A 25,229-nucleotide genomic window follows, 5' to 3' on the forward strand; every position below is an offset into this window, starting at 1 on the left:
TAGAATATGTGTATTATTTCATCGAGTTAAAATTAAACCCATTTGCACATCTCACTCTTTTAATTGTAAACACGGTCATAAAATGTTCAGATTTAGCTAATAATTCATCATTGGTCACTTAAACAAAATGGGAAATTCCTTATTTACAAGAAACAAGGAAATTTTTAGATGAATTTTTAAAATAGTCAATTCATAGAAAATTATCAAGCAATTATATATACACGTGTATATGCTTTATTTGCTATTATCTTCCATAAAAAGATATTAGTGATGGGTGTCTTTGAAAGCAATCGACACTTACGCATTTGTGTCATAATCTGTTTCTCGATTGTAGCAGGGACACACTCACTTCAATGTTTAGGGTAAGTTTAGCTCTAACCATCAGAAGACGGTTTGGCTTCTCTTATTGCTTGTAAGTAATGTACTTATTTCAAAGCTTGTAAAACTTAAAGTATTAATAAATCATTAGAATATTTTTTCCTTGACATATATATTCAGTGCTTGATTATCAAACATAACGTTACCTTAATCAGTATTGTTTATGACATGTATTCAAAGTAACATTTCAATTCGGGGATTTCAGATATTTTCAATTTTGAAATGTACACAGTGTTAGTAAGTAATAAATAAATGTTTGTGTGCTATAGTGACATTTTGTACGCATGACATTTAAGATACAATATATGTGAAAATTAACCCTGTCCGTTAACCCTACAAGTCGGATATAATTTTTGAATTTCTACATGTGTATGTGTATTTTATATGTTTACTTATGGGCAATAATAAATCATATTTATGATGTACTATTTAAAACTTTAAAGTGTTATATTTCAGGCATTTAGACATAAACGGTACTTTTTATATGCATTGGTTTCTGTTGTACAGGAGGAATGGGAAGTACGAGTGTTGTAACGGGTATATGTGGAACGAAACATTGCAGAACTGTGACACAAGTAACTTTTTTAAAGTAGATGCATCAATTAAGAGAAAACATTCAACAAATAAAGATACAAAATTTAGAACGCAATGTCATTTAAATTTCCTTTTGGGTAACTTCAAACGTTTAGCTACATGTAGAAACATTGATGGCATTTTCCAAAATAATAGCATTATTTTAGAAACAGATAAAAGCCCACATGTAGTCTAGATAAATTTCTTGCCACAAATGATACATCAAAGGTCAAACTGATGACAATACAAAACACATCGTCATATGACGATACACGAAAGTGCCATTGCAAATATCAATAGTCTTTATTAAGGGATATTAAAAATATGCAATATATTAGTATATGAAATATATGGAGATAAGAACAGTATTCAAGCTCAAAAGTCCATTAAACAATACAAAATAGGAGCAGAGCAAACACGGACCTCCAAAAAATCAGAGATGGGACCATGGAGGAGCCGGCCGGTCACATCCACCGTGTGCTCCTTGTCATGATCGCGAGAAATAACGGGAAAATCCGTCGACAATTCAGTGTGTAAATAATGATTTATTATACATATATTCACTTTTTGAAATAAAAAAAATGATATTGGTATATTTATTATAAGGACAAGTGTCGATTTCTCACTCGGGTCATGATGATACGTCCTCTTTTGCTGATGAACACACTGACAAATATCACAGTTCAATATTTTTTTTTTTTTAAATTATGTATGGTCCGAACACATCAGCTGAGTAAAACTGACAAATATCACAGACCAATATCAAAATAAATATTTTAGCCCGAAGACAATTCTTTATTGAGAAGATTTAATATAATGATGATAAAAAAAATTACTACAAGGTAAAACTACAAAGGGACATTCATTTTTATGCAAACAGACAAATTGCGTAAATAACTAAATATGTGTTTGTGAAATTATACATTAAGTCTGCATCAGAAAAGAAGAAAGACCAGAGATAAATCTAATGTAGGTTTGAAAATCTGTGACTTGGAATAAAAAAATCATTTGACCGTAATAATATATATTCAGTTGAAATATTAATCTGTAAAATATATCATAAGTAGCTATTTTCTTATTGGAACCAATTTTATATATAAAGTAAATGTATTATAAATAAAGCGTCGCACTTTGTGATTGAAAGCCGAAGCATTAATCACAATTTATATAATACTATATAGACAATACATTTTCGTCCTTGCATCAAATTAACTCTAAAATGTTTAAAATTTTACTTATTCATATAAATGTACTGAATGTTTACAATTGGGTAATTCTAGCCGCAGAACTTTAGCCAACTGGTCTGAAGAAAAAAGGGACTCCTCTCCATTTTTGGTTGTTTGTGAGCAGTTCTGCGTCAAGGAAATCCATGTATCTTAATTTAGATTTTCAAGAACATGCAAGTTTAAAATCTGTGACAACAGCTTTTATTATCTCCTTAGTCCGTATTGAAACTAAATAAACCTACCAAATAGGTGATTCAAATTGTATGTCATTTTTTTTAAATTTTATTTTATTTGCTTTTGCTTTTGTTTGTTTGTTTATTTATTATTTATTTATTTTTTTTTTTGTTTGTTTGTTTTGGCTTACATGTATCTTGAGGAATTGATAATAGTTACGTTTTGTTAGTTTGCATTTCTCCAAACTGCAAATAATTTTGAGATTAAGTAAATTTTTTGATTCTTTTCATTTTAATCGTTTTTAATTCGTGTTCTGATCAGTCGGCACAATTATATAAATTTCTCTCTTCGACTTGCATAGTATGTCTGAATATTTTGTACGTAACAAGAGAAAAGGAGAGAGAGAGAGAGAGAGAGCTAAAATTAGTGCGCAAGTGAAAATGCAGCTTAACAAAATATTTCCATACCGGAAAACTAAAATAATGAGAAGTATTACAAATAATTTTAAGGAACGTAATTTATCACGAATTTGAAATCTGCTTTACATAATTATATTTCTAAATTATAGATTAATTTCCGTATTAAATTGCATTTTCCTGTTTCCACTTATCCTTTGCACAGCATTTTTATTTTGCACTCTCGAAAAAGTATTTATATAAAAAAAATACATTTAATTGTACGGTCCAAATACTATCAATTTACTAGCTATATATACTTACACAGACTCTTCTTGACAGGTGCTTCCGACCTTTAGAATATTTTTCGTCATGCAAATTTGATGGCAAAGCCTTCTATGGAAGGGAATTACCGCCAAAAGTCTATTTATCTTGCTTTTATTCTTATTCTGCCTACTTCTTTATTCTTTGTTATTATTGTAACTATATGTCACTTTATTGTTTTCATATTCGTCTTTATTACATTTCACTTTGAACTTTTCTCATTCTTCAATTTGTCCTTATTTCTATGTTGCTTTATTCTTGTAAATTCGTTCTTCTTTTTTTTTCAAATTGATACAGTTTCTTTAATAAATAATTATAATCATGTCTATTTCTCTCTATTACAAATATAAATTCAGTAACGCAAACCACGAAGCGCATTCAACGAAGACAAATACAAGTAGTGTGAATTTAATGCGGCATTATAACGCTAGGTGGCAGGGTGTTCGCGGCGAGTGTTGGTAAAATTAAGTACGCAAACCCGGGCCGAGGTTATTCGAGATTTTCCAATTTTCTGTCTTAATACTTTATCAATCGAACCCAAATTTTCAAGTTATGTTAGTGATAGGTTTATTTGTATACGCGGTAAAATTGCCCCGAAATGCTCAATTTTTTTTTTTAGATTTTCTCGAAGATATTTGATTTCCAAGTTGGAAAAATGGGAAGGCAGTATCAAACTGACATTTTTCGTGTTTTTTGACAAAAAGCTAATAAATTTATAAATTATTCTGATGTTAAACATTATATTTCAACTATTTATAAGCATTTTATTTCAAACGTGCTTTTGTTGCTTTAAATAACACGTTTTATGAAAATATGGGTCATTAAAACCGGATCAATGATGAAAACTCCAAAATAATTGTGTATTCAGTTCAGTCATCTGAAAAATATAACTCTATTCAAGTTATTTGTCGGATGATTGAATTTTAGTTTAATTGATATTAAAAAAAACATTAAATATTTTGATAATAACTAGTATACCCTTATTAATTGAGTTGTTTTTCAGGACCCCTATAGTACATATTCTTCCACTGAACTAACATTTCTTTATTTCAGGATAATAACTGTTCATGCGCACTCGCGTGATTCTGGGGACCGGGGCTAATCTTGTTTCGGCCAACCCATAATGCTCTGCAAAGTAGTGTGGAACGTCATGGGTAGGCGTGGCCGCAACCAGGCTAGAACGGGGCATACTAGAAACTTCCCACGGTTTTTATGAAAATATGTAATAATTTTTTGTATAGAAATAGCACTTTTCAATAAAGAAATAAATATCTCTAGTAAGCACACAGTGTTTGACATCAGAATAAATCAAAAAATTATTTTGTCAAAGTCTCGTTTGGAAAAAATACGTAAAATGTCGGCTTGATATTTGCCTACCTATCTTAGCAAATTGGAAATCAAAAATCGCAAAAAATAATTTAAAATATCGAGATTTTCAAAATATAAATACATGAATATAAATATTGGCAATTTTTACAGCGAAAACAGATAAAACTTAGAGACGTAGCACTGTTTTTGAAAGGGGCAGCCAGAGAAAAAAAGTCTTACCTAAAACTTGACAAGCAAAAAAAAAAAAAAAAAAAAAAAAAAAAAAAAAAAAAAAAAAAAAAACAACCAAACAAACAAAGAAAAAACAAACAAGAAAAAAAAAAAAACAAAAAAGAGGAAAATTGTTCAAACTCGAAAATTCTATTGGGGGGGGGGGGGAGGGGTCCAACTTCTTTCAGTACCAAATTTTACTCATACATTACTACGCACATGACCCTTATTTGACTATACTGCAACAAAAAGTGGGAAGGGGGGGGGACCAGACTTTCATTGAACAAGTTCAGTAGTAAAAAGTTATGACTATAAAATGTTTGGTGACCAGCCCCCCCCCCCCCCCCCCCGCTACCGGTGTCATATAGTGAGACTTCCTCCACAGTGAGTCCCGGAAGCCTGGCTATATAGTGAGACTTCCCCTTAGGGAAGGGGGGGGGGGCAATGACTATATAGTGAGTCTTCAGCCCTAAACGACCATAGTGAGACTTCCCCTTCCGTCTTTGGTTTGGATTTTATTTACATCGACGATGTATATATTGCATATACATGTATAGGTAATGATCTTTTATATATATATATATATATATATATATATATATATATATATATATATATATATATATATATATATATATATATATATATATATATATATATATATATATATAAGATGTATAGTTTCAAATGAATCAATATTAAAGTGCGCATTAAAAATTTATCGTGCACAGCAGATTATTTTATTTTTCCGAGACGATTCTTATCAAAAGAAAATTTAGACACAATTAATTTTACAGTAAAGAGGTCATTACCCGTAGAAACGTGCAGTTTACCTATGTTTACCTGCATGGTTAAATTAATGTTTTAATTATAAAAATCACTATTAAAATGTTTTAATTATTTATTCATATATTTATTTATTTTTTCATTCATATAGGACGGAGAACTTTCATCCAAACACTAAAAACGTTAGTATATAAACACTGTTTTACAATAAAAAAAAATATTCGGAAACTAAATTAAAGGGAAATAATCATTATATTCGTAGTCAAGTTCTTTGATTTCGTTGGCCGCACTTATCCACGTCAATGACTTTGTCAAAGTACTGGTAATGTACTACGAAACAAAAGACCAAAGAAATTACCAATCCACAATCCAGTACAATTTTGATTGCAATGATTATTGACCATCAGGAATAACAATTATTCCGAAGAACTCTGATATTTTCAAATACAAATTGTTGAATATATAGTGATGTAAATACATATACATGCTTGGCCTGGGATAATGATACATTCATTCGCTGTAAAATATATGGCATATCCCTTACCGAGTTGCTGAAAAGAAAATACAAATCGACTAGATTATTTTTGTCTGTGAATCTTAACTCTTATTTAATAATTCTTACGTAATTCTTAAGGTACATACATAAATATTTCAGGGTGTCTCCCAGGATACTTCGGTAATAACTGTACCAGACATTGTAGTCGTGGTCGATATGGAGAGGGATGCACCAACCTGTGTACAGAATGTGATGTGTCTCAATGCAATGTATCTTTTGGTTGCCCTGTATCCACTACAGGTACATGTACAGAATATTTATATAATCTGCATATATACTATGATAAAACACTTTTCACTTGGTGACATAATTCATAAATCTTCCAAAATTTCTTTTTTAAGATGGTATCTGACAATCAACATTTAATTGATTTAAATAATGTTAAACATTTTCTTTTATTTTAAGTAAACTAGAACTTATCCTGCACCTTATGATTATCTTATGGTTGCAAATGATAAAATTTACTTAGAAATTCCTACGCCGAAATTACGGGCACCAGAGATGCAAGAATTGAATCAGAGAAGTGAGAAAGTATCAATGAAATCGCTTCTAAAATCAAGTTCCAAAATTCTAAGAGAAAAAGCACAAGACATCCCATGGAAAATATTGTCTTTAGCGTTCTCCATTGCAACATTTGCCGTAGTATTGCTGTACATTGCCAAAAGAAGCTGCAAAAAACCAAACGTTGTAATGGCACCAAAAGAAAACTCCAAGGTTACATGGCCGAGCAACATTGTGGAGGGATCAAAACGTGGGTATCAAAACTACCAACCTTTGCATAATGAAGCTGTATTCAATGGAACGGCCAATGTTACCATCAACATGGATACTGAGGAGAAGAACTTTACTGTTATTTTGAAAACTGAACAATATAATGGAATGTTAACTAGACGTGACACAACAGAGCCAAAATGGAACATGGGGAACTCCATCAATGAAAGTGGAAAAATCTATGAATCGTACACAAACAGAGAAACTTCATAAAGTTGGTTGACCGTCAAACCTCTGACTTTTCTTTTCATTAGTTCTAAATGCAGTTGTAAAAAAAAAAAATTAAAATTGTAAATGTGTAGCCTCAAATTCTAGTTTGTTACAGCTACTGGCCTTTTTAAGGATTGACTCGAAATTAATCTGTGTCAGCAAGAGAATCATATGCAAGGGGTATTTGTACGAACTATAAAACATAACCCACCCCCTGCAGATAAACACGAAATCTAGCATCTTACTTCTCCATCTGTTGAAAAGGCGACAGCTTTATTTGCCATCGATACGTGGGGATATTATCACATATTTATTTTGCTACTTCGTTGGTGTGTATGGGAAGGATCCATATTTTTTAGAGTCACTTGATCTTTTTTCAAGTTATTTTGTTTTAATGTTTTGATTGGATATTCCCAATGATATGTTGTTTTTGTTTTAATGTGTTTTATGTCCTTACACTATATTACATGTATCTCTTTCATTTACAGAAATCAGTCTTGTTTATGTTTGATGTTTTATATGCATTTTTTTATATTACTTTTGAAAACAAAGTATACCATGTTTTTTTTTTTAGAGAAAGCAAAGCAATTAAAAATATGCAAAAAGTCAGACACATAATGATATTGAGGAACAAGTACATACTGATGAATAAAAAATCGTTTTATAGCTTTGAAAAAAAGTCAAAAACTATTCTAAAAGGTGTGTCATGTTTTTGTTACATACATCTGATCAGTGTTATGGGCTGTAAAATGCATTGATGCAGTGATGGTCATCCACAAACCATTGGTAATTTCCATTTTCACCAGTGATGGATCCTGAGCATCGGAAAACAAGGATATGCCATTAAAAACATTAAGGGCTAACGGACCGCAGAGGCTCCATTCAGCAGTCAAATGTTCCCGGACAGAACAAAATCCATAAGAGAATATATGCAGAGAAGATTTGCCTTGGACCTGAAGCTTCGATGCAGGAAAGAGAACAAAAATTTCTACAAGCAATACTCCGGAACTAAGCGGTAGCATCGGCAAGATTTCCTGACTTTGCAATCGATTTATATTTACCATTTGTTTTGTTGTCATATTTTGATGACTGTATATATTTACACTTTTTTATATGCACATTTAATGATTTTGAAGAACTCCTTCATCGGTTTTGTTTGTTAACACTATATTTGTCATTACTACATTTGCTCAGGTAACATTTTTGTTTTCCTTATTTGTAGGAGTATTAATGATATAAGAATAATACGTTATTTGAATTATTCGTATAAATTCAAAAAAGCAACATTATATGAACTGATGATTTATCTCATATTCACAAAATATCTTGCATACACTTACATTTGCTAAGAACTCCAATATAACAATTACTTATAACATTTTTAAACATTTGCGCAATACTTTCGTCAATCAACATAATAAAAATGTTTCTTTTTGTTTTCTGTATCTATGCTAAATGCATGAATATACTTACTTGTATATTTTAAAAACGTCACTTTTTGTAAATACTCGTTGAATTTGTAATTCTCTTTTTTAAAGAATAAATAAATAAATGAATAAGACATTAATTTCATAATACATGTATTGCCTTTAACATTGATGTGGAGGCTCGAAGGGAAAATATAATGATTTCAGATAAATGACCGTCCTGCATGTAAAACATTTATTAGTTGTCTCGCTTAAAGTCAAAATTTCGCAAATTCTATGTTCGATATAATGACCTTATCAGCAAATACAATTTATCGTTAATTAGAATGATTACTGACGTTTTTCATACAAATTGTTTGGCCATTATTTTATCACTAAATTGTCTACGGATTTCCCCATTTGCCCAATCATGATTAGGAGCACACAGCGGGAGTGACCGGTGGACATGGGATGCTTACTCACTCCTTCATTGCACCTGATCCCACCTTTTATGCTTTAAGAGGTCCGTGGTTTGATCTGCTTCTACTTTGTATTGTTTCCATGGTCTTTTGAGCTTAATTACTGTTCGTTATTTTCATATCTTATAAAGCATTATAAGGGATCGATATTACACGTTCAATGATTACTATGATTTTGTATGGTTTTACAATGGCATCTAAAGTAGTTAAAACATATAACGCAATACGTTTTAGGTCATTTGATCCAAAGTTCAGAGTAGATTTCTTTAATGTTATGTTCCTTGTTTGTTATTTTGTATCTATATTTCCATCCTCGTCTTCGGAGCCACTTCGGTAATTTAAATTCAGTTTGCAACAAAGAGTAAAATTGGACTTCAATGTATTCAAACAAGCACTATATAACGTACTCGAAGGAATCAAAATAACTGTAATAAACCATAGAACAAATAGAGTGGATTCGAGTTTGTTCTAATGCCCAGGGCAAGTTAAACAAAAGCGCATACGATGTGTTCCCGTTTTGCACACATTTGATAATTAGGTATAGAACAAAAGGTTGAAATATGTTTTGATAGCAATTATAGTCTGATCTCCGTCTGGGATTTACCTGGAATTACCTGTTTTTTACCAATGCATTATAATATAAATTTACAAGAATAAATTTTGAAAGACAAAATATCCTTTTCGTAGTTCGCTTTATTTTTTTTTTTTACTTCATAAAGATAATAATGAATGAGTAAATGAATTTATTCTTATTTAATTAAAAAGAAAGAGAGTGAGAGACAGAGATAATCATATGAAAAATGAAATAAATCAATTAAAGTATCATATGCAAAATTAATCATTTTTTATTCCTATTCTTTCCATAGATTCTCTTTCTCCAAATTCACAGCTATGATATAGACTATATCAATTAAGTAATTATTTTACCTGGACAAATTCCCGTTTTGCACACCTTTTTTCAATACCTGAAATTCAAATGAGTGCAAAACGGGAACAAACCGCGCATACATATCTATAATGAAGAAAAGGCGCGTATATTATTTCTATAAAAACTCAAACATCATTCTTGTAGGTTTGGTGTAAGGACAAGGTCCCAGTAGAATTCATAAATTAGATTAGAAAATATATGAAATCCTTTATTTAATTAAAGCAAGTTTATTACCTTGAGAAAACCAAACTGCAAATAAATCCATGAAATGTATCTCATTATTTACTGTTTGGTAGAAAGACGTCACAAATTATAAGAGCTGAGGATTGTCAGATTGTCACCCTAGGGCGCAAACTCCCTCAAGTGACAAACCTACTCAGACCAGACCAATTTGTGATGTTTTTCTACTAAAGAAACAGTCTATAAAATTTTGTATAAGATCTCACGCGATCTTATTTACTTATTAATTCAATACTTTTTAACCTGAGTGTGTATCCCTTCCCAAAAAAAATCATCCACATACTACATATATTGTACATTTTGATTATTTTTCATTATAAAAGTATTTTTCCTCCGACATTGTTTTTGTCATCACTATTTATAAATATAAAGGTTTATCTTTTTATATACGTTCAATGGATGAATGTTACTGTTTATAAAATTTATTATGATATATTAATATAGTTTATAAGATACTATGACGAGTGGAGGACTTTCCGACCTAATTCAGGGAAGAAAGAAAGTTGTAATTAGTTCTGCAGAGTTAAATTTTGTTATTTCAGGTATAAACTGTGAATTTTTCCCTTGCGAAAGATGAAAAATAGTGGGGTTCCTAATAAAAGCCAAATTACTTATGGAAATCTTTGTACATGTTTGTTGCAGATTTTCCCCCACTTTCCTTCCTGTTAACTGGTTGCGGTAGCATAGTGGTAGTGCGTTCGCTTCCTGATCGGGAGGTACCGGGTTCGATTATCGTTCCCGGCGACGCAAAAAAATGACCTTAACATACAAAGGTACATGAAGTGACTCTTCCTTCGTCAAGCACCCTGCATTAGAAGTGAAAGTCACGATCGAGTCTTTCGGATATGACCTTAAAGGTGCCTAGTCACAGATTTGAAGTTAATATTTTCTCAAATTTCCGTATAATATCATGACTTATATGTTCCTATAGCATTTCACACGGAAATATAATTTTGAAAAATATATATTTTATATGGAAATTATTGAAACTACGAATTTGGGGACGCGTTTGATTGACACATCTTTGCACTTTCACAAAGTAAACTTTATCCTTAATACTTTACGAAAAGTAGAAATTTTGTTTATTAATGAAAAATATTAAAACTATAATCCAGAAAATTCAGAGTAGAAATGTGAGAAAGCAAAACCAACTCATCATTTCGTCAGTCCGTGCTCAGTGATGTGTGCAGATTTTAACAAATTGAACACACCCGATGAAACAAACAGAGATCGTGCCCTATTTACAAAAACAGTTTAGGTTCCACCGGGTCTGTTCCCTGTCACGGCTGACTTTGGCACGATAGAAAACCCCCGCTGTTCAGTGGCCCTAAGTGCCGATTATAGGTTTAAATTTGAAGCCTTTCACTGGCATAAGGTGACGTCTCTCGATATGACTGAAAAAGTTATCGAATGGGATGTGAAATAACATATAATCAATCAATCAACCATTCCGGTTACGTTTATGTCGGACGCTTCTTTGTAGTAGTTTTCAATATTTGTGAAAAAAAATCATCGTTTCAATAATCTTACAATTATAAAATCAATCGATTTTGGTTACAAATATAGCTGGGGGGGGGGGGGGTTAAATTCGTATAATAATGAAAGTCTTTAGCCTGATTTATTTATTTCTTCATTTTTATTTATCCCCATTTTTCTTCTTGTTTTTTTTTTAATCTATCGAGTCGAATTTCAAACTTTCGTAAATGAAAGATATGATGATATGAGAGAGTTTCTATGACATCAGCTCTACTTATGATTGCTCGCTGATAATCTAAAACTATTTAATTCACAAATGTGATTTTGTAAGATAAGTTTAGTTAATGAAGGTATTCATTATAAGCGTACATAAGTGGGTTTTTTTTTTTTGTTTGGTTTTTTGTTTTTTGTTATTCATTTTAAATAAAATTACCTGTATTTATTTTGTCGGACAATATTTGTGACTGAATTATGTTTTTTATGTCTTTATCTTTATTGTCCGGTCAATCTACATGTCTAAAAATACCCTGACCTAGAACAACTTTATACTGAATATTTTTATACTTATACACTGTCAGCCAGTGTATAAGCTTAAAAATATTCTGTATAAAGTTGTTATAGGTCAGGGTATTTTTAGACATGTAGATTGACCGGACAATAAAGATAAAGACTCAATCTAATATAGGAAGGACCCTTTTGAATTTAAGGCCAATAGGTTACAGGTAAATCCTTTCTTCTTCCTTCCAAACACGTCTGCATTCTTCAGGTCTACACCCACTTACTTGTATTTTGTCTTTAAGCAGGGAAAATAAATTCACTGAATTAGTTTATTCGTGAAGTTATGACTGAATTATAATCTAGCTGCAGACCTGTATTGCAATATAGTCTTCAAAAATTTACGATGTTCTAAATTTCTAGGTCAGGTTTGTATCATGCAATATCTAAATATATTTTCAAGAACACATGAGATTGAAAACCTGTGACAAAGATTGTTATCATCTTCTTGATTCTCATCCAGACTACATACAATTATTCAATACGTAATTTCAATTCAAAAAGGAGTTGAGAAGTATACATTATCATTATATAATTTTAAAGGGCCTCAAGCATTATTGATTATAATACAGTAAAACATGCTTATAGCGAACATGCGTATACAGAAATGATGTTTATATGGAAGCACAATTATTGTTCCTAGGCACCTTCTTATAAGCGTGTTTTACTGTATGAAATATGAAGATAACAAACAGCAATCAATCCTAAAACTATATTAAAACAATACAAACAGGGAGCAGAGCAAACACGGACCTCCAAAAAACATCAAAGGTAGAACTAGGCGCCATGTGTAGATTCACCCTGTTTCGACCTGTTTTCAAATTTTAAACTTCTTATCCTCTTGTGTAGTTGCTTTTGTGTGTGTTTAAGGGTGTGTATAATTTGGTATGGGGGGTGGGTGGGGGTGGGGTTAAACTTGAGAAATTGATATGTATCATAATGAGTAAAAATGCAACAAGTTTCACGTATGATCAATTCTAAAAAGAGGCAGGTTTTTGACAAATAATACAAGAATATCAAAAATCTCGATTTAAGTAATCTTTTCGCAAATGCTATGGTCGATAAAATGACCTTATTATTAACTTCAATCTATCGAATAGTCGAATATTGACCGACATCTCTTGTTAGAATCTTAAGGCCATTTTTAACACCACTAGAACTGTATATTTTTGTCAGCTTATTTAAAAGGAACATTTTGTACATGGTGAAAGTAAAGCGAATAACTGGAACTGGTGCATGCGTACAAGAAAATGTCGATATATGTAATAAATATTTCATGCAGGAAAACTGAAATGAATGAAAAGTTCTACAAATTTTTTGGGGGGCTCATAAGTTATCAGAAACTTTAATACTCTTATATTCATACTTCCTTCATTAAAATGAGATGAAATTAATGAGCATTTTCCGTCTCTCATTTAGCTTTTATAAACAATTTTATATGAACTTCCTGTTTGTATCCAACAAAAAAAACTGAAGTCAGTATATGAGTCAAATACTATTTCGAAATATGGTGCTAACAATATGGAATCAATTTGACAAGTGTTTGTGGCCTTTTAGAATTTTGAACGCCTGTGCTAAGACTAGACAATAGTTATTTCGTTTGTTACTTTAATATGAAAGGGGGAATCACGAACAGTGACCAATCTAAACAAAAAATTATAAACAATACAAATATGTGGACAATTTGTAAAACACGGGCTCCTGGAATTTGCAGAGATGGAAGCAGGTGCCTAGGAGGGGTAAGCTTCCCCTGTGGACCGGTCACACACGTCGTGATCCCTATGTATAGATCAAATAGACTGAACATTCCGTAGTCAAATTCAGTATAAAAACAAAGGCCTAACAATTGATATGAAACACGTCAGCCAACATATGACCCATTAACAGGTTATATTTGCTAACTGCTAACAAGGTCATTATAACGACCAGAAAATTCACGAGATGCTGACTTAAAACGAGGTTGTTAAAATCCCTGTAACATCAAGTTATCTGTCAGTAGCCTGCCTTGATTTAAAAATTGATCGTACTTGGAGCATGCTCGTGAGTATCGAAAAACTTGTGAAATGTAAACATCATATGCAGGTGATAGTGGGATATTACTACATAAATAAGGAAAGTTTATGATAGAAAAGTTAAAGTCATCTAGCTTGTCATACAAATTTAGTTGTTAGTTTGTCTTTATCGTCTATGTTCAGTATAACATCCAAATATGAAATAGATGTGGTAGACTCTGTGGATATATCTAAATGTCAACTTAAATGCCATACCAGGTGATTCCTTCTTCTCATGTTGAAGTATTTGAATATATATTGCCTCATAGGAATATAAAAACAGGTCGGCTAATAAAGGAGCACAATTAGTGCCCATTGGAATTCCAACAGTTTGTTAGAAGACCTGGTATCCGAAGACTATATAAATGTTGTCAATGAGGAATTCCAGCATTATTTCAATATCAACTTCAGAGTACTTACATGAATGTCTAGAATCAGTGATTTTCTTAGCATACATGTAGTAATTTTGTTCATGACCAATCACGAAATAGGAAAGTTTTTTTTTGACTTCATTTTTTAAAGAATCAGTTGTCTATAATATCAAAAAGTCTAGCTTTTTATTTAAAATGAGGAATGGTTTTATAAAGTATAAAAAAAAATCATACCTCTTGATGTTACCGACTTCTGAAAAATTTGGCAATTTTAAATTTTCTAAGAGATTTCTAAAACCAATAAATTTATCTCTTATTTTTCTCTTTGAACTATTTCACATTACACATAATTTCACCTAGATAAAAATTGTTTTATATATTCTAATATTTGAAGGATTACAATTATCTTTTTCCTGAAACTTTTAGTCGTGAATATCAAAGGAAAAAGGATTAGAGGGAAAAATCAATTTTTTTTTAAAGTTGCGGAGCGGCAATGCACATTTTACCACTAAATATCATCCCATGTTTATCATGTTTATAATCCAAATCATTGTATCCTCATTTAAACCTACTGTCAAAGAACTGTTGTCTTCAATCTTTCATATATTAATACCGGTATACGAGTAACACACGGAAATAACTTTCTATTAACATTTTTATGGCTACTAAAATTGTCTCGCAGAACTGTATAAAGATCCCAAAATCCAATTAAAAGAAAAAAAAAATCCTTTCTACAATACGTAATATTTTCCCTCCACGATAAAAATTTCACAGTTATATATAAGCAGAGTAGACGTGAGAAGTTTTGATTAGTTTATTATGTGAAAAAAATATATATAATTATGATCTTAAAAAAATCTTTTTCAAAAATTGTGCCTGTGTTCGTATGTTTGTGCAATTATATTCAAAGGAGTAAATGAAACTATATTTCAAAACTGTTTCAAGTTCATCTAATCAACTTAGCATGTAAATTACTTTCAATAATGAGTGTTGCGTTGTTCATTTGTATCCAAATTCATTTTTATCGCTCAAAAATTGTAACGTTTTATTTAAAAAGCTAGGTTAACTTATCTTTATTTTCGGCTCGGTGAATTTCTAAAAAAAAAATCAAAACTGCTCAATTTTAGTTGACAATCATTAAATATCACTTGAATCTTTGCTGATTTTGCATATCACCAGAGAAGTCATAATTCTACACTTCATACTATACACCAGTAGAGTCCCCGTAAACTACATAAATGAAAATAAAATGAATAGTTTATAGTGTTTAAGGAAACGTTGGTCCTACGTTTTTTGGAAATGCTAAGATATTTAATTTCATCTTAATCAAATCAAAAAATTGGTAATATATAAAAGCTTCACAGATGGGCCTTCAAGTACTCTAGGATTATTACGGAAAAAGAAATTAGGAAGCTTAAGACAAAGAAATCGAATAAATCACAATTTTAAAAAGATGAAACATAAACGTTTATGCTATGTTTTTTGGCCACTCATTTGAGGAAACTGCACTTAACCTGCTTAAATTATTTTTTTCTATTCTAATGGCAACTTTGGAGAAAATTTTAAATGAGATAAGCAAAACTACGAATAGTGATTATTATTTCTTTGGAAGGTTCAATAATATTGTCAAAGCCTTCTAGGAGAATATTCAAGGACAAAACCACGTGTGGAATCATCGCGAAATAGATGACTCGACTGCATTTTTTTTTTTTAAATTATTCATTGTTTTTGTCGATTCTGTTCCATTATTTTCAGGAATCACATTGATAGGAAGCGACTAACAACTCATGAAGTTACAAGACATATTTTATGAAAAATTACAGAAAAAACTTTGTGTCTGTTGCCATGGCAACAGTAACAAATTTGAAAATTTTAAAGGGCTTTAGCTCAACTACATGTGGAGGTTATCATTTCTATAAAATTTCAGTAAGTTTATCCAGGCCATTTTCTAGAAACTTGCAGGACGGAATCACTAGCAATTTAACACCAAATTGGTCACTTGACATCAATTTTCTTATATTAATCGTATTTTTCGTCCATCCTTTTCCAATTTTTTGTCTTATTTATTTTGATAGGAGGCAAGGAATACTTCCCTAAAGTTTCAAAAATATTTTAATAAAAGCAGCGGAGAAAGATGAAATTGAAAAATGCCACATTTTATCAGTTCCCATGGCAACAGTGGCCATTTTGAAAATGTTGAAGAAAGATTCCACATCTTTAATTAGTGATCATTATGACAGTTGAGTTTCATCAAGATTGATTGAGTCATCTTTGAGAAATTGTGCGGACAGCGTTATTGGTCCAACAATAGCAATATGTCTCCGCGACTTCGTCCGGGGTGACATAATGACTGAAGAATTGGTAATATTTTATAAAAATCTTCTCCAGAACCACAAGGTTAGAAAAGATGAAATTAATTTGAAAGCTTCCAAAATACCAGATAATAAAGATTCAAATTTGTTCTTATCATAATCCCTTTGTAGCAAAGGACAATTATAGATTGATTGATAGATGTTTTACGTCCCGTTCCCGAATTTTTCACTCATGTCGAGAGAAGTAACCATATAGCGGGGAAGGGCTTCAATTTTAGACTTTTACTCGGCACTTAGGGCCATTGAGTATTAAGGGTTCTTTATCGTGCCAAAAAAAAGTTGGATACGCCCCACTTAAATTTGGGAATTTCATTGAGGCGCATGCTTGAGTTTCCCTTTATTCCTCCATAAACAGTCGATGAACCAATCTCGCACACACATGAGACATTCTGAAAATATGGACAGTACTCTCACTATCATTCAACTGAATAGGCTATCTTTTATTGACGTTTTTTCAGTGACAGCGTCTTTCGCTTGTGCCAATACTTGTCCGTATGTTTTGTTCTCCCCGTGGACTCGATCAAAAATATTTCGCTAAGAAAACTCCCATTTCACTTGTATACTAAAGGTCTAGTGATATTTATATATTTTTTTTCTTCTGTAGTCATTTAAAGTCTTTTAGGGTGTCGTTACTACATCTAAATCAAACTGAACTGCTCTCCGGTGCGCCGTAACGTCATAAAACGTCGCCATTTTTCATGTGTTGTGTTTCAACTTTCCCATTTCAAATCCTTGGGAAACTGCCAAAAATTATGCAAATGCCTTGAAATTTTCCAAACGACGACATAATAGATAATGGTTGAAAGTAGAATAATTTTAACCCCAATCTTATCTATTTCATATTTTTATTTCGAAATAATACTTGTGTATTCACTCATGAAACCCTCGTTTTTTGATCGTGCGCCGTAGCACCGTGGCCTGTGCACATTCAAGCATACTAAAATCTTTATTTTTGTCTTTTTTTATCAAAAAAATTAAGATGCACTTAAATATTCATAAATAAACATTTGCTGAAAATTTCAAGCATCTTGAAAAAGTGTCGTTTTAAGTTTTCAAATTATGTCTACAGTCGGACCATACTTTGGGATATTCAGGAACAAATGAAGAATTCAAAAAATAAAAGACACATATAAGTCATAATCTTCAGGTTTTGTAGATTGAAATTTGTTTAAACTTTGGTCCCTTTTTGTAGGTAAAGTCGAGTAAGAGTATGACATATCTTATACATATATATTCTCTACATTATAACATTTTTGATACTGTAAATTTGTTTTATGTTTTAGAAAATAATGTTTTCAAGTCTGCTCAGCATGTTATAATTAAGGTCTTTCGTCTCCACGGAAGACCTTATAGTGATTCTATTGTTTCTTATTAAGGTCTTCCGTTTCAGTCGGAAGACCTTATATGATTGTACTGTTTATTTTTAAGGTCTTTCGTCTTCACGGAAGACCTTATAGTGATTCTACTGTTTCTTATTATTAAGGTCTTCCGTTTTCACGGAAGACCTTATAGTGATTCTACTGTTTCTTCTTCTTCTTCTTCTTATTATTATTAAGGTCTTCCGTCTTCACGGAAGACCTTATAGTGATTCTACTGTTTCTTCTTATTATTATTAGGGTCTTCCGTCTTCAGCGGAAGACCCTTCTATTATTCTTATGTTTCTTTTTCAATTTTCTTATTAGGGTCTTCCGTCTTCAGCGGAAGACCCTTCTATTATTGTACTGTTTCTTTTTAGGATCTTCCGTCTTCAGCGGAAGACCCTTCTATTATTAGGGTCTTCCGTCTTCAGCGGAAGACCCTTCTATTATTGTACTGTTTCTTTTTCTTATTATTATTATTATTTTTTTTTTTCCTACACTGGTATCTCAGTAACGGTTCAGTGGATTTTTATGAAACTTTCGGAGATGATAGGGAACGATGTTCCCTCGGGACGTTTTTTTCATTTTTGATGATTTCACTTCCGGTCGCGAAATATGACGTATTTTTGACGTTTTTCTGCAATTCCGGTCTGTCCTACCCCGAAGAAACTGCGCAAAATAGAAATTTGAAATTTTCAGGAATGATAGAATTGTGATGTTGACATGTGCACCTGACTTTTGAAATTTTAAGAAGATGTTTAAATTTTTCAATTTTTAAAGTTAAATTTTTCAAAAAAAAAATTTTAATCAAATTTTAAAATTTTTTATATTGTCAAATAGATCTTGGCGAGAACTTTCCAAAAATGTATTTGTTTTGCATGTGAGTACATTAATAAACAATATATAAGCTCAGGTGTGTTAGGACACTTGAGTGCAAGTGTACTTTAAAACTTTTCTTTAAAAAATCATTACTCTTTTATTTCTTGACCGATTTTAAAACTTTTTACACCGTCAAATAGATCTTTACGAGACCTTTCCAACAGTATATTTGGTTTTATTGTAAGTGCACTAATAAAGAAAATATGAGCTCAGGTAAGTTAGCCTTTTGTTTTGACAGGACATGTCAAAATCATTGTCAAGGATACTGGCGTACGACCGTACTCTTTGATCTTTGGCAGATATCCTTTGATTTCTTTTAAAAAGCATTACTTTTTTATTTCTTGACCAATTTTAGAACTTTATACACCATCAAATAGATCTTTACGAGACCTTTCCAACAATATATTTCTTTTGTTTGTAAATGCACTAATAAAGAAAATATGAGCTCAGGTATGTTAGCTTTTTTTGACAGGACATGTCAAACTCATTATCAAGGACACTTGTGGATGACCGTACTCTTTGATCTTTGGCGGATATCCTTTTATTTCTTTTTAAAAAATCTTTAATCTTTTATTTCCTGACCGATTTTAAAACTTTTTACACCATCTGATAGGTCTTCCTGTGACCTTTCTTACAGTTTATATGTTTTGATTTTAGGTGCAATTTTAAAGAAAATATGAGCTCAGGTGTGTTAGGGAATTTTGACGGCCCATGTAAAAGTTATTGATTTTCTTTAGCGACGTTTAATACACAGTGACCTAGAAGAAAGCAAGGACATTCAATTAAGTCTGAAATGGTGATTTCATAATGTACCTGTGATTATGAAAATTTATGTATTCAATTTAAATAATTGAAAGTTTTGAATACTAGAATTTCAAATTTTAAAACCTGTAAAATCGTAAGATTTTGATATATCCTCTGATGTTTAAAGCGGTAAGCTCCTACTTGATGAATTTTTATTACAGCATTTAAAACTTCAAAAATTTTCAAATTTGGAATAATTTAAAAGCCTTAAAATATGACATCAAGGGCATCTAAAATAATGAGAACATGATAGAGAGTGATTTGGAGTCTATTGGAGGTCAAAAAGAGTGAAATTTAAGTGATTTAATTTTTTTTTTTTTTAATTCAAAACTGCTTCCAAAGATGGAGAACATCATACAATGAGGTTGAAATCTCTCAAAGGTCAAATAGAGTGAAATTTAATAGATTTAATTTTTTCAAAAAAATTTAAATTGAATCCAAATGTTAAAACAAGGACTGTCCCTGTATTTTGAAGGATGTAGAACATCAAACAATGTGTTTTGAATCTCTAAAAGGTCAAATAAAGTGAATTTTAAACAATTTAAATTTTTCAAAAAATTTAAATTGAATCCAAATGTTAAAACAAGGACTATTTCTATATCTTTAAAGATGGAGAACATCATATAATGTGTTTTGAAATCACTCAAAGGTCAAATAGAGTGAAATTTAAACGATTTAAATTTTTCAAAAAATTTAAATTGCTTCCGAACGTTAAAACAAGGACCATCTCTTTCTTTTGAAAGATGGAGAACATCATACAATGTGTTTTAAAATCTCTCAAAGGTCAAAAGGGTGAAATTTAAACGATTTAATTTTTTTTAAAAATTTGAATTGAATCCAAACGTTAAAACAAGGACTATCTCTGTATTTTGGAAGATGGAGAACATCATACAATGTGTTTTAAAATCTCTCAAAGGTCAAATAGAGTGAAACTTAAACGATTTAATTTTTTTTTTAAATTTAAATTGAATCCAAACGTTAAAACAAGGACTATCTCTGTATTTTGAAAGATGGAGAACATCATACAATGTGTTTTAAAATCTCTCAAAGAGATTTCAAACCACATCGTATGATGTTCTTCATCTTTCAAAATACGGAAATAGTCTTTTTCTAACATTTGGATTCAATTTCAATTTTTTGAAAAATTAAATCGTTTAAAATCCACTCTATTTGACCTTTGAGAGATTTCAAACCACATTGTATGATGTTCTTCATCATTCAAAATACAGAAATAGTCTTTTTATAACATTTGGATTCAATTTCAATTTTTTGAAAAATTTAAATCGTTTAAAATCCACTCTATTTGACCTTTGAGAGATTTCAAACCACATTGTATGATGTTCTCCATCTTTCAAAATACAGAGATAGTCCTTTTTTAACATTTGGATTCAATTTAAATTTTTTGAAAAATTTAAATCGTTTAAATTCCACTCTATTTGACCTTTGAGAGATTTCAAACCTCATTGTATGATGTTCTCCATCTTTCAAAATGTAAAAATAGTCCTTGATTTTACCATTTGGATTCAATTTAATTTTTTGAAAAATTTAAATCGTTTAAATCCCACTCTATTTGACCTTAAAAAGACTTCAAAATTCATTGTATAATGTTCTCCATCTTTCAAAATACAGAGATAGTCCTTGTTTTACCATTTGGAAGCAATTTAAATTTTTTGAAAAATTTAAATCCTTTAAATCTCACTCTATTTGACCTTTGAGAGATTTCAAACCACATTGTATGATGTTCTTCATCTTTCAAAATACAGAAATAGTCTTTTTCTAATATTTGGATTCAATTTAAATTTTTTGAAAAATTTAAATCGTTTAAAATCCACTCTATTTGACCTTTGAGAGATTTCAAACCACATTGTATGATGTTCTTCATCATTCAAAATACAGAAATAGTCTTTTTATAACATTTGGATTCAATTTCAATTTTTTGAAAAATTTAAATCGTTTAAAATCCACTCTATTTGACCTTTGAGAGATTTCAAACCACATTGTATGATGTTCTCCATCTTTCAAAATACAGAGATAGTCCTTTTTTAACATTTGGATTCAATTTAAATTTTTTGAAAAATTTAAATCGTTTAAATTCCACTCTATTTGACCTTTGAGAGATTACAAACCTCATTGTATGATGTTCTCCATCTTTCAAAATGTAAAAATAGTCCTTGATTTTACCATTTGGATTCAATTTAATTTTTTGAAAAATTTAAATCGTTTAAATCTCACCCTATTTGACCTTTGAGTGCTTTCAAAACACATTGTATGATGTTCTCCATCTTTCAAAATACAGAGATAGTCCTTGTTTTTATATTTGGAAGCAATTTAAATTTTTTGAAAAATTTAAATCGTTTAAATTTCACTCTATTTGACCTTTGAAAGATTTCAAAACACATTATATTATGTTCTCCATCTCCCAAAATACAGAAATAGTCCTTGTTTTAACATTTGATTTAATTTAATTTTTTTGAAAAAGTTAATCGTTTAACTCTCACTCTATTTGACCTTTGAGTGATTTCAAAACGCATTCCATGATGTTCTCTGTCTTTCAAAATACAGAGATGGTCTTTGTTTTAAGATTTGAATTTAATTTAAATTTTTTGAAAAATTTAAATCGTTTAAATCCCACTCAATTTGACCTTTAAAAGACTTCTAATTACATTGTATGATGTTCTCCATCTTTCAAAATACAGAGATAGTCCTTGTTTTAACATTTGGAAGCAATTTAAATTTTTTGAAAAATTTAAATCGTTTAAATTTCACTCTATTTGACCTTTGAAAGATTTCAGAACACATTATATTATGTTCTCCATCTCCCAAAATACAGAAATAGTCCTTGTTTTAACATTTGATTTAATTTAATTTTTTTGAAAAATTTAAATCGTTTAAATCTCACTCTATTTGACCTTTGAGTGATTTCAAAACGCATTCCATGATGTTCACTGTCTTTCAAAATACAGAGATAGTCCTTGTTTTTATATTTGGAAGCAATTTAAATTTTTTGAAAAATTTAAATCGTTTAAATTTCACTCTATTTGACCTTTCAGTGATTTCAAAACACATTATATTATGTTCTCCATCTTTCAAAATACAGAGATAGTCCTTGTTTCAACAATCAAAATCACATCTCATCGAAATCGGACGGAAGACCCACTCGTTGCTCGCAACGAGATCGGATCTAGTTATTCTTCTTTTTTTTTCTCCTTACCGATTTTGTGCAGAAGATTTCTCGGAGATGAATTGATCGATTTACTTCAAATTTTCAGGGTTTATGTCTTATCATCTGAAGTTTGTACCGGCAATTCAAAATTTGAAAAATCACTTCCGGTCGGAGAGTTATCGCCCTTTTATTAAAATTCAGAGGACCTCCTTGTCTGCGATGGAACTCAAAAACGGCTTAAGCTAGAGCACTGAAATTTTCAGTGATGATAGAGGACATGTTGCTATTTTGCACCTGGGTTTAGATATTTTCCGGAAGTGCCTAGTATGGAAGCTCGGTAGGGGTCGAAATTTAGGACACGATTTATGAGTGAATTTTTGAGACATTTTGTATCATATCTTTTAAAGTATAATTATTTTGTTAAAACATATTGAACAATATTTTTGCAGAATGACAAGATCTTTCATGTGATATCAAGAAAAAAGGGCTGACTTATCATATTAAGGGCTGAGAGGGGCCAAAAGTATTAAATCAATAACTCTTTAACGATCAATATTTTGGTATACATTACTGAAGCAAAATTATTTATCTTAACAAACTACAACTATATATTATGATTTTTACGTCATATGTTACATAAATAAGGGCCAAAAGGGGCCAGAATGCTTAATCTTTGAAGCTTTATATCTCGAAAAGGGGAAACATTTTGAAAAGCAATATTGAACAAAAGTTGTTTAGAATGATGATTTGAACAATGTGCATCCTTTGAATTTTTCCTAAACAGCCCCTAGAAGGACTTAAAGGGACGGCCCCTAAATATTTCAAGTCTGCATATCTCGAAAACGAAACGAAACTTCTGAATAGTTGTTGAACAGAAAGTCTTCAAAATTACAAGACCTTTCATGTGATATCAAGGAAAAGGGGCTGACCCCTCAAATTAGGGGTTCAGAGTGGCCAAAAGTCTTTCATCTATAACTCCTTAACGTTAAATATTTTGATATTAATTATTGAGACAAAAATGTTTATCTTCACAATCTGCAACTATATATCTTCAAATTTTCTTCAAATATTACGTAATTAGGGGCTATAAGGGGCCAGAATGCTTTATCTTTGACGCTTTATATCTCGAAAAGGGGAAACATTTTATAAACCATATTGAACAAAAGTTGTTTAGAATGATGATTTGAACAATGTGCACCCTTTGAATTTTTCCTAAACAGCCCCTAGAAGGACTTAAAGGGACGGCCCCTAAATATTTCAAGTCTTCATATCTCGAAAACGAAACGAAACTTCTGAATAGTCGTTGGACAAAAAGTCTTCAAAATTACAAGACCTTTCAAGTGATATCAAGAGAAAGGGGCTGACCCCTCAAATTAGGGGCTCAGAGTGGCCAAAAGTCTTTCATCTATAACTCCTTAACGTTAAATATTTTGATATTAAATATTGAAGCAAAAATGTTCATCTTCACAATCTGCAACTAGATATTATAAAATTTTCTTCAAATATTACGTAATTAGGGGCCATAAGGGGCCAGAATGCCAAATTTTTGACGCCTTATATCTCAAAAGTGGGAAATATTTTGATAAGCAATATTGAACAAAAGATGTTCAAAATAATGTTCTAAACAATATGCAACCTTTCAATTTTTGCTAAACTTCCCCATTAAGGAGTTGAAGGGCTGGCCCCTAAATATATCTATTGCATATAGCTCGGAAACGAAAAAGAATTTCTGAATAGTTGTTGAACAAAAAGTGTTCAAAATTATGAGAGCGTTAAAGTGATATGAAGAAAAAGGGGCTGGCCCCTCAAAATAGGGGCTGAGAGGGGCAGAAAGTCTTTGAACAATAACTCTTTAACGATCAATATTTTGTAATGCATTACTGAAGCAAAAATGTTTATCTCAACAATTCACAACTTTATATTATGATATTCATATCTTATTTATATAATTAGGGGCCATAAGGGGCCAGAATGCTAAATCTTTGACGCTTTATATCTCAAAAGTGGGAAATATTTTGATAAGCAATATTGAACAAAAGTTATTCAAAATAATGTTCTTAACAATATGCAACCTTTCATTTTTGCTAAACGTCCCATTAGGGAGTTGAAGGGCCGGCCCCTATATATATCTTTCGGATATATCTTGGAAATGAAAAAGAATTTTTGAATAATTCTTGAACAAAAAGTGTTCAAAATCATGAGATCTTTAAGGTGA

General features: G+C 31.0%; 1 protein-coding gene across 1 annotated transcript; it reads left to right on the forward strand.

Moving 5' to 3' along the window:
- The first annotated feature begins 270 nt into the window (after positions 1-270).
- Positions 271-6,935, forward strand: LOC133204235 (uncharacterized). Its single transcript, XM_061339977.1, has 4 exons — positions 271-362; positions 886-953; positions 6,051-6,191; positions 6,421-6,935. The coding sequence occupies exons 1-4, from the start codon at positions 271-273 to the stop codon at positions 6,933-6,935; spliced, it is 816 nt and encodes a 271-aa protein (XP_061195961.1).
- Positions 6,936-25,229: the final 18,294 nt, after the last annotated feature.

The sequence above is a fragment of the Saccostrea echinata genome, unplaced genomic scaffold (genome assembly GCF_033153115.1).
Source record: "Saccostrea echinata isolate AGI-Se365-2 ecotype Australia unplaced genomic scaffold, CSIRO_AGI_Sech_v1 ptg000052l, whole genome shotgun sequence".
Classification (NCBI taxonomy): domain Eukaryota; kingdom Metazoa; phylum Mollusca; class Bivalvia; order Ostreida; family Ostreidae; genus Saccostrea; species Saccostrea echinata.